The 19,075-nt window shown below is 36.4% G+C and overlaps 1 protein-coding gene across 1 annotated transcript in view; it reads right to left on the reverse strand.

Annotated features, from left to right (window-relative positions):
- Nucleotides 1-2,076: 2,076 nt before the first annotated feature.
- Nucleotides 2,077-19,075, reverse strand: part of ELOVL4 (ELOVL fatty acid elongase 4) — a 45,194-nt gene continuing 28,195 nt past the window's right edge. The window contains exons 3-6 of the mRNA XM_088150726.1: nucleotides 17,509-17,589; nucleotides 6,003-6,174; nucleotides 4,429-4,556; nucleotides 2,077-2,719 (exon numbers count right to left, since the gene is read on the reverse strand). Coding sequence (XP_088006852.1) covers nucleotides 2,450-2,719; nucleotides 4,429-4,556; nucleotides 6,003-6,174; nucleotides 17,509-17,589 — 651 coding nt within the window. The 3' untranslated portion in view covers nucleotides 2,077-2,449. The remainder of the gene's footprint in view (nucleotides 2,720-4,428; nucleotides 4,557-6,002; nucleotides 6,175-17,508; nucleotides 17,590-19,075) is intronic.

Here is a 19,075-nt window from a genome sequence, read left to right on the forward strand (position 1 = left end):
AATACACATAATACATGGGGATTCAGACAAGTAACAAATTATGTCAGATGAAACCTGGCTGAAAATATGTAGTAAAAATCACTATAATCACGCTTGATAATACTTTTCAATACTCTATCTTTGGATAAAAATAATTATTCAATCTGGATTATGACAGAACATCACATCACATCACACCACACCACACTGAAATTATAATACTAATAAAATGCAGAATATATCCAAACAAATTTTACTTTATTTCCCAACACCTAAGTGTCTCTAGCCAAAGTTATGCAATATAAGTCCTACTGATTTCAGTGAAAGAATTAAGGATATACTTAATACTCCTGCACTGAAATCAACAAGAATTCAAGTTATTGGTTTGTGGTCCCAGATCAGTTCAGTTCATATCTGCTGTGTAGTCCAATAGTACCATCCTATATGTTTACTCAAAAGTAAGTCAAATTGTATTTACAGGTAGTCCCCAGTTTAAGAATTCCCAAGGTCTGTCCTTAAGTCAAATTTGTATGTAAGCTGGAACAATATTATTGTATAATACTGTATAAATGGTATTGTGTAATGAATTTGAATCATTGTGTATTTAACTCAAATTTTGCTACAATAGGCTCCGTTCTTAACTATGGATCATCCTTAAACCAGGCGTTCTTAACCCAGGGACTCCCTGAATACAGATTTACTGCAGAGTATGTATGTTTAGAACTGAAGTTCATCAGTATTTCATTGACTAATTTGGATTACTATGGAGAGAAGGCTACAGGTTACTCTGTTACTATCTTCAAAGCCAAGCTATTTACATAAGCATTTATATTATCTTTTAGATTTGAAAATTTTCAAGTCAGAGACATTATGAATATCAGGAAATGTGACTTTGTTTTCCTGTTGTTTATTACAGACAATACAACACAGGTAAAATAAAACAGACTATTCTATGAGCTTCTATCTCAACTAAATAACTTTATTTCCATGATATAAAATACGTTACTAGAAAGAACTGTTTCTCAAAAATACATGAGGATTGGCTCTTGTATTTAGAGCAGAGAAATCTAAAGACTTTCTGGGTGGTGCAGCTCTGCCTCAAACTCACTCCAAGCTGGAGCAAATCATGACTTCTCTCCATGGCTGTGCAAATGAAGAGGCATTCTTGTACTTTCTTCACTGTAGTGCAATACAATGTATGCAGTTCATAGTAGAGAGGAGCTTGAGGAACTCTATCAAACTTTAGAGAGAAGCCACAATGGTGCAGCAGAAGGAATGAGAAGCAGAACATCCATGGAAATAAGACTTAGAGAAGCTGATGTGGAAAGAATGGAACCTTACCAAACCACTATTGCTCTTGCAGCGATGTGATTGCAAGAACCACCCATAACAAATGTACATGCACAGAGCCTGTTTAAGTAAACGAGTCTACTAGTTTTACAGCACCAAAGAGAAAGACAATAAACAGTTCACAACAATGGATCTACAGTGCATCTCGTCATGGCATTGAAGTACTTGCTGCCACAATTAAATCCCAGTAAACTGTGGGGTTCAAGCCTTCAACTGCAAAGTTCTTTGTAATGATGAATCTCTCTCCTCTTCATATTGAATTTGTCCTATCCATGCTAAATAAGTAGGCCATTAGCAAAATAACAACTGAGTTCTATCCTTGATCCACCCACTATATACATCTGACCATTGAAAAAGCTCAACACCATGCATTTTGTGCAACTGGAGACAAGAAATTGCTTTATGACACTTAGGGCTTTTAAAAAAAAACATTAAAGATGTTCAAATGTGGCTTTATGCTTGTTAATAAAAAAATACATTTTGTTAACAAGAGACAAATGTTTTCTCTAAATAGCACAAGAAATATATTGGGGGCTCCTTATTTCAGACATGAATATTTAATAGTAGATGTTATTTTTACCAAATAAAGAGGTAGGTATATTTTCACACGATGAACAACAATGTAACAGACATAAGGGAAAATTAGGGCAACCTAATATAGCAATATAATTTAGTCTAAGAAACTACAAATTATTATAAAAGAGAGCAAACCTTCCTCTCCATATTTTCATTGAGGGTTTGTTTGTCTTTTGCTTAAAACATCTATCAGAATTGGTAGAATTTATAAGCTATCTTTTTCAAAGAAATGTCTGTTCCGACAAATCAATTGTATCCTTGGTTAATTGTAATTTTAACCATTGGATTGACAGTAAATGCTACTTCAGCAATTCTTGCTTACATTACCGACACCCACAGTCTAAAAGTTTACATAAAGTTAATGACTCTTAATAATTACATAATTACAATAGGACTTTTGTTGTTAAAACAATCTTCATAAATAACGTTTTCTATCTCTTCAAGAACCTAAAGGTAATTGGTATAGACAGGACAGTGTTTCCTTTTCTTTTACTATCAGATTGGAGTCTCCTCACCGCTTGCAAGGGTTAAGGCTTGGATCAAGTTACTCTCCTTTTGCTTTCTTCTGCATTTTTCCGTTTTCCACAACTGCACCGTTTTCTGGTTTGCTTATACCATTTGCTATTACGCCATTGGTGATCTTGCCATTCTTTCCTGGCTGCTTGGGCATCTTGTATGTCCGATAGTAGAAGTTACCAAACAGAAAAATGAAAGTGGTGGCATAGACAATGACACCCCAGTGCATCCATTTAGGAAAGGGGCAATCAATGTAAATAGACAGGGCGGTGTGGCCAATAGTCACATGGAACTGAATCTGAAAGGAAGAATGACAGAAGGTCCATTAATCCTGATTAAGAAGTTTCTCTTAGGTTTTATTTGAGCATTTTTCCTGAAAAAGTGTCTGAATACTATTCATGCATTTTTTTATTTACTTAAAAGGAAGATGGGGTCTCCCTTCTCCACAAATAATTACCTGTGAATTAGTGGATGGAGGATCATCTTACATTACATTACATTTGCTGAGAGTGCAATACAAGAAGATGCTGTTGAAAGGGGGAAATTATTGCCACCATTGCTTCAAGGGGGATGAGCACATGACTCCAGCCCTCCTCTTGAATCTCTCCATGAGAAGAAAGTGTCTGCAATGCCTCCTCTATCTACAGAGGCTCTCAATTGGAGTAATTCGGGAAGATCAGATTGATAGAGGGTCACCACCCAGATAGAGCAGGTCTTGATTGCAAACATGAACCCCCTGGATGTGAATTGGGAATAATAGGAGGAAGAGGCCAGCAGGCTGACAAAACATGACTTGGAGCCCTCAGCCCTCAGTGGGATTTACTACACATTACACATGCATAAATGTGCAGGTACGTGTTCTTGTGCTTTCAGCCCAGTGCAAATATCTTTAGCAACTCATTTCCTTTTTGCAACCTGAAGGAAATAAAAGTTAGCCCAGTGTCCTGAGGATCTTTCCTTCAGTTTACACACAGCTCCCAGGAAATAAGCTGAGCTGAACAAATCCATCCCAAGCATAACAGGACCTCATGCTAATTTACCTGGGACAAAAAGTTACTGCAGTCAGTCTAAGCACATGTAGCCTAACACTTGATGAACCCAAATTTCCTCAAATAATCTTTCTCTACTTTAGTTTACAGATGTGCACTTGTATAAATGTGTTTGTGTATAAGCAAATAGATATATGTGCATGTATAGGTAGGGAATCAAATACAGATGTATACAAATGTGGCATCTTAGTTACAGATAATTGAATTAAATGAGTTGTATTTATTAATTCAATTAATATAAATGTAATTTCTTTTCATGGACCTGCCCATTTTTAGAGTGTTGCCTGGGGCAAATATGTATATAAACACACATATTTGCACACAGATTCATATTTGTTGGAGAAAAAATAGCTAGGATTGCTTTTACTGAGAACTGAGAGTGTACCAGATTTGTATGTGTGTGTGTGTGTATGTGTTAACTGCACCTATGATTAGCAGATTTAAATAACTATTGTATATGAGCTCCCTCCCATTATTCTTAAAGAGTACATTCTCTATATAGCCACTCCTCATTTAGTGACTACCTCGGTTAGCAACCGAGCACTAGGTGACTTTCTTGTTGCCATTCTTGTAGCTCTCCATGTGCTGATTGCAATAGCATGTGGTAGGGGTTTTCTTCCTTTATCCATGGGAGTTCTGTATAGCACTGAGGCCTCTGATCTTTTGGGATCAGAGAACATCAAGGTTCCTCACTTAAGAAGAGACACTCCCTAAAGGTGGTGTGAACAATTGGGAGGACAGATGTGCTTATTACTTTCACACTTCTCACACTGAGAAGACCCAATTTAAAAAATAACTGATATATATCTATATCTACATGTATATCTATCTATATATCTATATCTATGAAGTCCTTGGGATTCTCTCCACAGTTCAACCCTGAGCTACACATATTCACTTCTATTGGTATCTATATCTATATATCCATATATCTATATCTATATATAATATTACTTACTAATTGCATTATGGTCAAATATCGCTTCCACCAAAGGTACTTGTGGAATTTTGGGCCACAGGCAGCTAGTCCATAGTACATATACATAACAACATGAATGAAAGCATTCATATGAGCTCCAAAAAATGCTGTTGGGAAGAAGAAACAAAAGAAGTACATTACAGAAATCATTAAGATAATCATATTCTATGGTATTTAATTCTGCCCATCAATGAGAAGAAAGTACAATGTCCCAATATCAGTTTCTCCCATCCCTCCTTCCTATAATTTTGAAAAGTTATGATTCCTCAGGAATAGATGGGAGGACAAAAACATACAAGAAGAGCAAGAGAACCCTCTGCTAATCATGTGGAAGTCCACCTATGGTACGCTGTAGGTAGGCCTTATTTAGCTTGAACGCACTGCTACAATTTCAGCGCAAGCATAAACTGCCACAAATACCTGGAAACTAGAGTCATATTCCCCCAGCACTTGTTCTATGTGAAATGTGTGCCTGAACAACTTGCTTTGTAATTTTGGTCACACAGGAAAACGAGGTATAGAAAACTCAAAACTCTGGGGATTACGTGTCCATATTCAGTCCAGCATAGGAGAGGCAATGAATAGCTCTTTCATACTCCTAGCTGTATTGGAGACTTAGCAAAGAGATGATTTCCATTGTTTTCCTGTGCTGGACTGAACATGCAAAGGTAAAACTTGATCACATCAGAAAACCTGATATCTGTGATGGCCCATTTTTCTAGATTTGCACTGGAAGGATTGTTGATTTTTGGTAAATGTATATCCTTGAAAAGTGTTAGTTTACAACTATAAAGCATTTGTGGGTTGCAGAATAATATGAACTGTTATACTGTAGAATAGAAATTATGAATCTTATTATTTAGTAAGAGTATAAAATATCTAATTTGTAGGGCAATCTATGCAAATGTATACACAGGGAAACATGCATAATTAAAGACAGAAAATGCAAACTAAGGCCAAGATTCTGACATTAAAGAAAGGGAGTTGTATGATTCAAGGAACCATAAAGAAATAACAAAAGGAAAATATCATAATTATTACACCCCTTATGGTATCTTTATGTACAATTTTTATCTACACAGTGAAATGAAGCAGTTATATCTAGTTTCCACACTACACAGAAATAAAATAAATTTAGGTAACAGTTCTCAGTATAGGTGGAAGTAAGTCTTACTGAAATTATTATGACTCAGTTGACTAGATTTTTTTCATCATCATGCTAAATTAATCAAGGCACAATTGAAAAGTTTTCTGCCTGCAGTTGCAGAATTTTAGTTAAGCAAGGCAGAGCTATCTGTTGCTTCATGCAGTTCATAAACTTAAACACAAGAAGAATATGTATTTAAAATCTGAATGATACACTTATGCCTGTGTGAAAAGGGTTTCACAAGACTATAATAATATATCTTTCCTCCCCCTCATTTCCCAGAGAAGGAAGAAATGCCTTTAAATTTTTAACACTACAGAATTAAGCATATACTCTTTTTTTATAATCAGGAATATTCATTTTTCTGATTAATCTCACTTTCCATTTAGTAGACAAGTTTACTCACCTTGTCCTCCTGCAACCCATTTTATGCCAATCCACCACAAAGTAAACATAGTGAAATGGTGATAGACATGAAGAAAACTGATTTGATTAAATTTCTTTCTTAGGATGAAGAACACTGTGTCCAGATACTCAATCCCTTTTGATATGTAGTACCACCATAACGCTCCTGCTATCTGTGATACAGAAACAAGAATGTAAAGACAGGGTCAGACTGACATACCATGTTGCACAGTATCTGGGTCACTATAGAAGCTTTAATTACTCAATTTGTGCCTATTGAATTATGATATCCCCCCATGAATTCCCCCAGTGTTTGTCTCTCCTCCCTATTTGCCTCAGTTAGTAGGTACTTAAGTGGAGAATTAAGCATCATTTTGTAATGTTAAAACATTTATTCATGGTGTTGTTTCAAAGAGGTATGAAACAATTTTGTAGTTTATTCTCTTAGAAAAAAGATGCTGGTTGATAAAAAAAACAAAATCCCCTTCTTTCTTCTGCTTTTAGGCATTTGAAGTCTTATTGCAGGGCTCTTATGCCTATGGAACAAGCAGCTTTTATGACTTGGAAATTAAGACAAAATCAGATATGTATACAACTATATCAGGTCCTGCTGTATACAAGCACAGAGGTATGATTAATATTTCTCACTTTCAGTTTAAACACACACACATACACACTCTCTCTCTCTCTCTTTCAAAAGATATTCCAGTGTTCATTTGTTCTATTTTTATTGAAAGTTTTAAAAAGAAGAGTAAAAATTAATACAAACTAAAATAGAGTAAGAAGGAAACAAGAAAAAGAGAAAGCTAACATGCAAAAAAAAAAAAAAGAAAGAAAAGAAAAGAAAAGAAAAGAAAAGAAAAGAAAAGAAAAGAAAAAGGTAGAGGAAAAATAGAAAAGAAAGAAAAAAGATATAAGAAAGTAGCTTCTGATCTTCTTCACAGCAATTATAAGTACAATTGTAGATTTACCTCTTTCTCTAAAGTTACATCATGACTCTCTTCTTTCTGTAATCTATCCTAACTAATCGTCAAAACCATAGATAATAAGTACATTTTCCCCCCTATTTTATGCAAAAAATCCATAAGGGGTTTCCAGCCAGTAATAAATGTAGATATTGTCTTTTCTCTAACCCTAACTAAAGATACTCCAGTGTTCTAATCATTATGGTTATAACTCTTACTGTTATGGCCTGAACCAAGCTTAAGCACTTAAACATTTACTTCTTTTTCAGTTTCTGCTTAGAGTACAATAATCAGTGTCTTCAATTTACAAATAAAGCAGTTATGTTTATATGTTAAATGGTATCCTTATGTGAAACAGTCATCTAAAAATTTTATGAATTCTAAAATGTACCATGTACATATTTAAAACTTTCAGGATCTATAAATAACTCCTGGAAAAGAAATATTAAACTAAAAAACATGGAGTAAAAGTAGAAAATATAAGGTGTTATTTAAGAAGTATCTCTAAGCATGTGAATCCTTCCACAGTAGAGAATTTATGGCTCCCTTGTACTCAAAAACAAAAAACTACAGTTCACATCGTCCCTATGAAACAACACCTTATCTCTGGTCTACAGCACTGGATGGTGCCCTTTCTACTCAAGTCATTTGTAACACATTACTAGAGGAAACAACCAGTCTTGAGAACCTGCAGGGGACACAAGAAGGGATAAAATGGCAAAATGTGTGTGACAGCATCATTCAAATGCCACAGCTTACATACTTGCATCAGATGTTGGCTTAAGAAAGTAATGGCAAAATTTCTGCAACACCACAATGTAGCTCCTTAGGTACTTTTCAGGACTACACATTTAGAACAGATTGTGTTGTACCAACACAACATTGTATTAATTGCACTAGTACTTGTTAATCCATTTCTAGGTTAATTCAAAGGTCTGCTTGGAATGTTTGAACTCCAACCCTAGGGTTCTGCAAAGGTTTGTTGGGGTTCCATGAGACACTAATAACATTAAAAAAGAAAGTCATTTGAAGTCATTCTATTACTACCGCTTTAACTTTGGTCAGGAGTTCTGGATTTTTTTTTTAACTAACAGATTCTGCAGCCTGAAAAAGTTTGAAAATCCCTGGTTTAAAGGACTCACTACACTTGTATAAACATTTTTTTTTTTAAAACTAAGATGGATATCAGAGGCCGTTCTTGTTGCTTTGCCTATCCTTCAGTTGGCCTATCACTCCTTTAAAGCTTTTAAAATTCTTCAATTTTAAGTACTGTAGTTTTTAATTGAGATGATTGCATTTAGCATATTGCAGAGTTTAAAGCCAATGTTTTACATAGTATTAATTTTACCACTGTCAACCTGTGAATGACTGATTTTATAATAGTGAGTACTGGTTTCCAAGTTGTGATATTTTTTTAAATACTCAAATTGTGTTTTTTTTAAAAGATTTTTTTTATCCCCCCCTTTATTATTTTCATAAATAACTCAAGGCTGTCAACATACCTAATCCTCCTTCCTCCTTCTATTTTCCCCACAATAACAACCCTTGAGGTGAGTTGGGCTGAGAGAGAGTGACTGGCTCACAGTCACCCAGTGGCTTTCATGCCTAAGGTGGGACTAGAACACCTGGTCTCCTGGTTTCTAGCCTGGTGCCTTAACCACCAGGCTATTATTATTATTGTTGATTGCACAGCCAACCAGTTGTTTAGACTGGATTTGGCATTTTTATCCACCTATTGATTCCTTCCCAAGGACCTGGGATGGGCAGATGTTGTTGTTCGATGGTGTTAAAGGAATTGTCACAGGATGGAAACTGTTCCAAGTAAAACTTCCTTTTGCAATTGTCTGGTGGTGATTTTGTTAATGCCGATGGTCTTCAAGTCTTTTATTATTATTAATATAATAATAAATGTATTATTTTAATGTTTATATATCCTTGTTGAAGACTGGATTTATTACTGAATTGCAATAATATTGTTTATATGTCTGTAAACTGGCTCGGAGGTAGTCTGGAAAGGCAGTGTGAAAGGTATGTGAATAAACAAATAACATTTTCCAGATATTACACAGCAATCTAGAAAGTTGATATTCTGCCAATATTTGAAAAAGCAGAAGTAATTTGTTTCCTGTTTCTAAAACAGTATTTCATAGCCAACAATATTAATACATCCCTTTTTTCAACTGTAAAGAGAGCCATCATTAAATGTTACTGTAAAAGGAGCTTGTTGGATTAGATCAAAAATCTGTCCAGTTCAGCACTCTGTTCCCACAGTTGCCAATTCAATGCCTATGGGAAACTGCCAAGCACAAGGGCAGAACAGGCTCTTCCCATTTGTATTTTTCAGCAACTGGTATTGAAGGGCAGAGTGCATCTGAGACTAAAGGCAAGATACAGCCAATACAACAAGTAGGTATTTTGGGTGCATTTGCCTAGTGCAATGAACCACGTGGTTGACTGGCCGGCTGGTTTTTTGCATGTGTTGCCAGAATGGCATAGTTTCCATGGTTGGTTTGTCATTAAGAATACATCAGCAAACTATGGAACAGCATTTATGAAAGTGTAAATTAGCCCTCTGCAAATCCCTGATAATTTTTACAATGACAGCCTGTTCGGTGGGATCAGGGAGAGAAGATATGTTCAGAGTCTCATTCCCAAAGGAGTTCCACCTGCAGGGATCCTGCAATCGCCCCCTCCCCCCTCACATGCAACTACTCCCTCTTGCACCTACTGACTGCTACTTCCCCGATGAGTTTTTATCAGGGTGGTTTGATGGAACATTTGGGGGACATTAACTTTAGGCCTGCCTCTGGTGGGGAGCACCATTATTGTCACATTGTGGTTTGTTGTTTTAAAGTTTCTGTTTCTGTTTGTATGCTACTCAGAACTGGTTGGTATGGCATAGCATAGAAATGGAAGGAAGGAAGGAAGGAAGGAAGGAAGGAAGGAAGGAAGGAAGGAAGGAAGGAAGGAAGGAAGGAAGGAAGGAAGGAAGGAAGGAGCCATACAACCTTCCCCAGATGAATACATTGGGCAATATTTCTCTTTTCTCTTTCTCTGCAGCCTGTGGTCTGATCAGCCTCATTTTCAAACTTGACTGTTCTTTTGCTGGCTTTTCTCCCCACTTCAAATTGGGTCCTGTGTTGTTCAGTTTTTTGAAAGTTTATATTTATACTTTGGATAGGTCTCGATATTTGCTGTAAGGAATGCAACTATGCAATAAGATCATGTGAAAAACAATTTTTGCTTTTGCTTGAATTATTCTTTCCAAACCAAAAAATGTTGAAAAGAGATTATGTAAAGAAGCTCAGGATCCTGTCTGTCTGCGTGTCTGTCCATCAGCAGGATAACTCTCCAAAAAACAGGACAAATATGGAGTAGGGAGAGAAGCTTCTATAATGAAGACTGAGTTAAAAACCAGGATTATTTTGGCCAGGGGCAGTGGGGAAAACCATTCCGGAAAAGCTTTCCCCAGAACTTTCCTTGTAGTAATTGAGCTCAGGATGCTGCTAACTGCTCCCTTCTAAGCCCCTCCCTCCTCCCTCCTGGTCACATGACCAAAGCAAAGCATGCACAGCCTGTTCTACACTCTCCGGGCACATGTATCCACAAAACACACATGCAGATACAACATGCGGGGAGAGCAGGAACTCTCACACAGATTACCTCACTATACAGCAGAAAATTCAGGTGCCTGCTATGGTCTCAAGCCACCCTGCATGCTTTCCCTAATTTGTTTTAAATCAGATATTAAATGATTGCCACTTATCTTAAATGTCTGTGATGCTGGTTTTCAAAACTGTTGTTAATGCTATATAATTGTTCACATTATTCACTATTAGAGTCAATGCTATATATAAGGGATTAGAGTGTTTGACTAGGGCTAGGAGAATTTGAGTTTAGATCTCAATTAGTTAAACAGGTCACTCAGTATCCGTGGTCCAGCCACTCCTTCTTTCAGCTTAACCTCCTCACAGCATGACTGTGAGGATAAGAAGACTGCAAGGAACCATGTGTGTACTTTCAGGAATATTGGGTGATAACATAGACCAGTGTTTCTCAACCTCAGCAATTTTAAGATGTGGTCTCCATGCTGGCTGGGGAATTCTGGGAGTTGAAGTCTATGTATTTTAAGGTTGCTGAGGTTAAAACACTAACATAGAGGCTGTCAAATGCCTTCAGACTCATCTGAAAGTCATCTAACAGGACATTCCATATCTTTTATATTTTATTTAAAAGATACTGCAGTCCTCATATATCCAAGACATCTTATATTTTAAATGATTATACTAAACATGGTTTTTTAAAAAACAACAACTAAGATAATAAAAAGGCAAAATAAAAACTGTGGCACAAAAAATCTAAAAGAGAATAAAGAGAATAAAATAAAACATCAACAAGCTTGGAAAAGAAAGGGGTATAAATAATGCCTCCACCAATCATAAAGAGAGACATAACTTAGTCTTTATGAGGAAAGAGCTTGGAGACCCCAACTGAAAAGTATATTTTATGTGCACCAACCAATCACACCTCTAAAGGTGATAGAATACAGAGAACCAATTTATATTCAATTCAACTTTTGGATACCGCCCACCCTCAATATGGAATATAGCTTTTTTTAGTTTGATGACTTCATTTGAAGCTATGAAAAGTATGCTGTTGAAAATAAACTTGGCAACCCTCAAATGTATCAATAAAATTAACATTATTATTCACTAGTTACTGTGGAAATTACTAGCATCTTCTAAAGAACGTAATCTGTGTCAGGAATAATAAAGGGAGGGCTACCAGATTTGGCCTGCAAACACCTGGGCAATCATTAGATTGCAGCAAACAGGAACAGATAACTTTAACTCTTTGCTGCTATCTAGTAATGGTACAGATTTTTACAGCCCAGATCTGAAAGCCTTAATAAAGAGAGCTTTAGGACATAGAAATTCAAAAAAGTCTGAGATATACTATTATGTATATAAAGAAATAGTCTGTATAATATATGTAATAGTATATCTTGCTCTTTCTTTCAAAGTGAACCTGGCTAAACAAATTCTAGCAGATGAGTAAGACATACAAACAGCCAAGAGATACTCCAAGCAAAACTTTGACAGAAAGCGCTTGCAGAGGTGATAAAACTCATTAGATGGTTAATATCAGGCAACATATTGTGCAATTCTTCCCTACACCCTTATACATCTCTGTCCATATATAATAGGAAATCTGCAACAATGTGAGAGTTTGTAATGCAGAAAGTTCAAAGTGTCTTCAAAGCTCATTTGCATAGCTTCTCTAAGATAGTAATTGATACCAATTCATTGAAAAGTCTCATATGAATTGGACTTCTGGGGGAAGTATGGAGAAGTAAAGACAGCTCTGCGAAAGTGAAGCTGACGACCACGGCAAAGAACCAGTGAGTAGACTGTTTCTTTGGAAACTCTCAAGATAAAGAGAGGGCAGGAGATTGTGCACATATGCTCTGGATGGCTGCTCCCCATGAGGAGACCACAGGACAGTGGTTTTCCACGGTTTGAGCGCCAGGAGACACTGGAATTAGCCATCTTGCTCACAAACACGATGGGGACTTTTAAAGGACACTAAGTTTGCAAACCTCATTTTCAGAAATTGCTCATTAACTATTGCTAAGCTATTAGAGAACTTTGGAGTGACAAGTTTGAAAACGCTGGGTGAGTCTGCCTTTAATCCTGAATGAAAGGAAATTTTAATCATATGCTTAAGAATTTAAAGAATCTGAAATAAACAGAAGAAAGCTAAATAAGATTTTGATCCTAGAAAGTTATAAATGGACTAAGGGTCCAGATAAAATTGGAATATTGAAAGTTTAATAATGAGATTTTGGAATTAAATATAAATTATAAACAGCTTCTCATGGGAAATATATCCTGTTTTGGTTTTTACAAGACATAACATAGATAAAGAATTTCAGTATTTCAAAAAATGGACACTAGAGGGGACTAAAGATTTTAGGTGGAGGAAAGATATACAGGTCTGCAAGATGGCAACAATATCAACAATGTCAGTAATGATGTCTGCTTCTATGGAAAGACTATGTCCAAAAGATGTTACTGAAGAAATGTCAGATGTAGAACAAATTTTATCTGACAAGATAGAGATGATATCAAAAGTGGATTTACAACTGACAGGCCAAGAGAATATTTAGAAAAGGATGTTTCACTTGATCTATAAACAAAATTGGCTGAGGTTTTTAAATTTAAAAGGAAAATACAAGTGACAAACCAAGAGAGTGACCTGGACAATTTTTTCCTACTGTACTTACAAAAGAGGCTTGGTAAAGTCTTGAAGAACTCTGTACGATGGGACAAAGAAGAAATGAAGAGAAATCAAATACTATGACAATATTTGAATGAACTAAAGATTAAGACTGTTAGAAGTAAAAGGAAGGAATATAAAATTGGTTTATTTGATCAAGGTTAAAATAAGATATATTGTTACTTCTGGCTACCCTTTATGGACTTTCTGCTGACACCAGGACTGAAAAGATGATACTTTATGGATTTGCTTATAGATAATATATGGGATATGGGATGAAGAGATAACTGTTTGTAACTTTAGAGAGGGTGAAGAGTTACTAAATGTGTTGATACTTGTTGTGATGAAGATTGGAATCACTTCTTTATATATTTTTCTCTTTATTATATTCTTACTTCCTTAGTCTTCTCTCTCTTTTCCTTTCTTATTTCCTTGCACTTTTTACATTATAATCAAAATTCTTAATAAAAATTATATATTAAAAAAAAATCCCCTCTCACTCCTATGGTGGTATGTGTCTTCCTCAATCTCGGGTCCTCTACTGGAGGCCTGGGAGTTTGAGGGTTCTGCGCAGTATCTTAGCTGTTCCTGGCACTGCGCTCTTCTGGACAGAGAGCTCTGATGTTGTTCCTGGGATCTGTTGGAGCCACTCTCCCAGCTTAGGAGTCACAGCCTCAAGTGCTCCTACCACCACTGGGACCACTTTGGCCTTTACTTTCCATATCCTCTCTAGTTCCTCCTTCAGGCCCTGGTACTTCTCCAGCTTCTCATGCTTCTTTTTCCTGATGTTGCTGTCACCTGGCACCACTACATCTATCACCACTGCTGTCTTCTGGTCCTTGTCTACTAAGGCTGGATAGTGTAGTGGTTAGAGCACTGCCCTTTAATGTGGGAGATCAGGGTTTGAATCCCAATTGGTACCTAACTTACCAGTAGGGGTCCTTGGGCAAAGACCCCCTAACACTACACATGCCTACTCCGAATGTGAGAGTGACACGAACTAAGAGAATCATCCTGGCTCAGACACCGCCCAAATTACCAAGGTCCATGCCAGATGTTGGGGAACCAGGACAATCTGACGACAAGTGGGCTACTGGAATGAAATACATGGACGAAACAATATGTATGTATGTATGTATGTATGTATGTATGTATGTATGTATGTAAGAAAAGTCTCATATGAATTATCCAGCCAGGAAGTGAGTAAATATCCAAGACTCTATAACAATGGGTATAAGGTTATTACAAATATGTCATAGAAATAAAGTTGTAAGACATATGAAGGAGGAGATAATTTATAAAACTGTATTTGTAAAATGTGAAGTTTCCTTGATAGGTGAAACAGGAAGACCCTGGGTAATTGGAAGGAACACCAAGCTGATGTCTTACATGTTAATCAAGAACATGTGCTGTAGTAACTTTTAAAAATCATTAAAACAACTGCATTGACTTTGATATTACCTGCATGGCATCATTAGCATATTATTAGCTCAGATGTAAAATGAAGTTCCTTAATATCTTTCTGCCTAAGAACATTAAAAAATACAAACTCATACAGTGCTCAACTATCTACGTTTTGTTTTTATGTACTGGTTACTTAGAAAGTGTCAAGTTCAAAGAAAGATACAAGCAATTCAATTAGTAATATTATAGGTTGAAGGTATATATAACTATTACTATCCTACTTTTCATCTGAGAACTAAATGTGTAAAAAATAATTCTCAAAGCACTTCTTAAGCAGTTGCTCAAAGCTAGAAAGATAATCAGGGCCACAGATGAGAACAAAGCAGTTTACATTTGTTTTGCATGAATAGACAGGTTGCAGTCCAAAGTCAGACTCTCTGGGGAGGCTTCATTGAACTGAATACAAGTGGCATGTGGGGAGCACAGCAGCAAAATGACTCAAGGAATAGAAAGAGGTGTTGCCAAAGTGGGGGAAAAAAAACCTTTTTACTTTTTAACTTATTTTAAATGATTATTTGAACTAATTAGCTCTTTTTGTCTTTTGTTTCTCTTATTTTATGCCAAAGTCATGCTGACATTAGTTTATTTTGTGTGTATGCTATATTACTCCTATAGTGAAATTAGTTCCTTGGTGGCTCATGCCTAGCAGGGAGAAACACACGTTTCACAAATTATCTTTAGTTCATATACACACACACACACACACACACACACACATATACAGAGAGAGAGGGAGGGAGGGAGAGTTTGCACTGATTATTTGTGTGAATTTTTTTTTCTTTACTCAAATATTTTTTAAAAGCTTCTTTGGAAGTCTAGTTTGCTTGCACCAGCAATTTATAGTGTCATTAAGCCATTGCAGAAGTGATACAATGCCTTCTAGTGATATAATGCTACAATGAAGGTTGGACGATGCTATAAATCCCTAATGTATCTGCTATTACTGTTACCGTAACAGCCTTAACTAAAGGCTAGATGCTAGAGATTTACAGGTTCTCAAAAAAAGAAAAAGCAATCTATATTTGTTTTGTAGATTTTGCTTCACAGATCCTTTATCTAGTTTGTGAAAAGTCAGATGGCCATAAAGTTTATACTGAGTATACTCAACATAAAAACTCAACATTCAAAAATAAGAACGAGGAAAGAGAATTCTTGATCACGAAACATTTCTCACCATCAAGCATTTAGTATTATCTGCCTCAAAAATATTTTTTAAAACCTGAATAAAAACAAATGCCACCAAATTATATGCTACTTAAAATTTTAGTTTATGCATAATTTTCACTGAATACAGCATAGTCACTATTTGTTTCAATCCTCAATGAACAGTCATTTCAGAGTTAACGTACTAGATTGGGCTAATTGATTTAATGGAATTAACTGGAGAAGCCTTTCCACATATATATAAGAGAAAAACTGAATCATAATTTTATCATTATCTAGACTAACAACTAGAATTAAGGGTCATGAAAATACCTTGAGGGGAAATTCAAACAATTCCTCCCTGTTATATCATCAACTGGGAAGGAAATGATAATAGTGATTGCCATTAATTTATAGGAGTAAATCAATTATTTGTCAAAAAATTCCTTTAAAAAAGGCAATACTGGAAATAAACATTTTCTACCTCTTAGCCACCAAGGATTCTTACAACTTTCTTGTTCACATAGTAAGCTGGAACCAGTAATTCTTCATGCATCCAATGAAAGTGCATTCATTGTCCTTTGAAAGTGTAAGGATGCTTGCTACTGATATCCACTGCTCTGATTACTTTTTAAGTCGGTGCTTATAACGCCTGATTCATACTGGCAGCCTGTAGCTTAGCATGTTAACTAAACTTGCTTCCTGCATGGTTCAGCACATTTTCATTATAAGCCCAAAGGGAAATTGCAATGGTATGACGAAACCCAGCTGAAGCTATAGGCACCTTACTGTGCGGTATGAAACATTATTAGCATTTAAATCTGAATCTGAATCTGCATTTTTGGGATAGCTCTCAGAGGTGTCCCTTATTGCTCTCAGGAATAATCTGTGGCATCTTCAGATTAGAGCCAGTCCATGAAATTCTAAATAAATAAATGTGAACCACTGTGTGTCTCCATTAACTGGAACCACCATGAAATGCTCTGGAAAGTTGTAGGAATACTGGCTAATGCGAATTGCGTTCAATGAGAAGAAAATGTTACTTAATTGCAAAAGAAAATATATTGGAGACATTTCCTGCTTTTCCAATAGATGTTATTTAGATTATATGGTATGCAGTTTTACCTTTTAAACTACATAAATTAACTTGCAATTCTTTAGTACAGGGGATATAATTTGTTCCTTAACAATAAAAACACGTACCTTTAGCAGCAGGAAATTATCTGTTTCATATTATATCTCACAGAGTTTTTAAATTAATTTGAATTGTACAGAAAAAGTTAGGGAGTACATTTTTAAATTTAAAATTATGGGGGAGGGGAGAGATGGGGAGGAGATATGGTTGGAAACTAGGGAAGGATCCCAATCCTTATTAGCATCCTGCACATTTCTTCTTCTTTAAAATAAATGTTTAAAAGTTTAAATACTTTTAAAAACTTCTTGAAAATAATGTAGTTTAGCTCTCACATAAATATTAACCTATAAAAAGAATTTATTTTTAATTTTTTTATTTATTGGATTTTCCCCCCGCCCATCTCCCCCACAACTCTGGGGCTCTGGGCGACTTACAAAAAACATTAAAACTATAAATATATCTAAAACTTATAAAACATCCAAAATTTAAGTGATATGTGACTAATTGATATTGCTACTCACCCTGACTTCATATTCATTATCTGAGTAATCCACAGACTGACAGATATAGCTGTATCCTCGAGCTCTTGATGACAAAAACAGCTGAAAGTAGAAATTCACAAGTTAATCTTCCAAAAATATGCCATATAAAAATAACCTTTCTAAACTAACTAGCATCCTTTAATAAGGCTTCAATTTAAACTTCTGCTCTCCTTGATGACCCTTTTCCTCTCAACGGGTCACTTGTTCAATGTGCCCCATAAGAAGCCATTAAGTTCAGTCCTAGGCTGCCTCCTTTGATCAGGGATACCCAACACCATGGAGGTACCATGGAGCCGCGTCACAAAGCTCTTGGTGTGAGAGAATATGAAACTTATGTTATTTATTTATTCATTCAATTTATTTCCTGTTTTTCTATTCCACTGAATACTTAAGGCAGCTCACAACTATTACCACAAAGCAAAATAAGAATATGTCAAATAAAAGCCAACAAATAGTACAAGTGGAAGCATTCAAAAGATTGGATAAAGACAGCTATCAGCTGATTTCCTTGAGGCAAAAGAGAGTAGGGACCAAACGTACCCCTTACTTTGTTGCAGATATTAATATCTGGAGAATTCGTAACAGACAACATGGTTCTTCAAGTAGTCAGTTCCTAAGCCATTTAAGGCTTTCAGGTTAACACCAACACCTCATAATATGCAACTGCAAACCAACAGTCATGTTACTTGAATTTAACTGACTTAATTACTCCTCTCTGTCTATCTCTGTATCCTTTCCATCCATCCATCCATCCATCCATCCATCCATCCATCCATCCATCCATCCATCCATCCCAGGTTCTCTTGTCTCAAGAGAACCTGGAATTGATATGATGCCAGGAAGAAAAGATCCACGCCAACAACATGTACACCCTGCCACTCATCAGATACCCTGCCAGTAAAGTGAGCTGGCCAAAGGACACGGAGGCTGCTGATGTGAAGACCTGGAATCACCTCACAATGTATGGAGATTTCCACCCCAAGTGCAACACCCAGAGACTGTACACCATCTGGAAAGAGGGCAGGCGGGGTCTGGTGAATGTCAAAGCCACTCTCCTAGAGCTTCGAGGAGTACATCAGTAAGATGGCACCCAAAAATGAGTTGCTGACAGAATGCCTGAGGCAGCAACAGACATGGAAGGAAGTTCAAACATAGGAAGTGCCATGACAAGACAACACCCTGCGTGGGATGTACTATCAATAGATAGCTGAGGTGGCAGACATGGGGAAATCCTACCAGTAGCTGGGAAGGGCTGGACTAAAAGATAGCACTGAGGCACTGTTCATAGCAGCACAAGAACAAGCACTAAGCACCAGATCCATAGAAGCAGTGGTCTACCACCCTAGACAGGACCCAAGGTGCAGACTGTGCAGCAAGGCCTCAGAGACAGTCCAGCACATAGTGGCAGGGTGTAGGATGCAGGAACAGCATACACTGAATGGCACAACCAAGTAACTGGCATTGTATACAGGAACATCTGTACAGTGTATGGGCTAGACCATCTCAAGTCTAGATGGAAGATTCTACAGAAGGTTGTGTAGAACAA

Source organism: Python bivittatus, unplaced genomic scaffold, assembly GCF_059951505.1.
Source record: "Python bivittatus isolate LINGU-HERP-01145 unplaced genomic scaffold, Pbiv_v1 ctg000020_np1212, whole genome shotgun sequence".
NCBI classification, from domain to species: Eukaryota; Metazoa; Chordata; class Lepidosauria; order Squamata; family Pythonidae; genus Python; species Python bivittatus.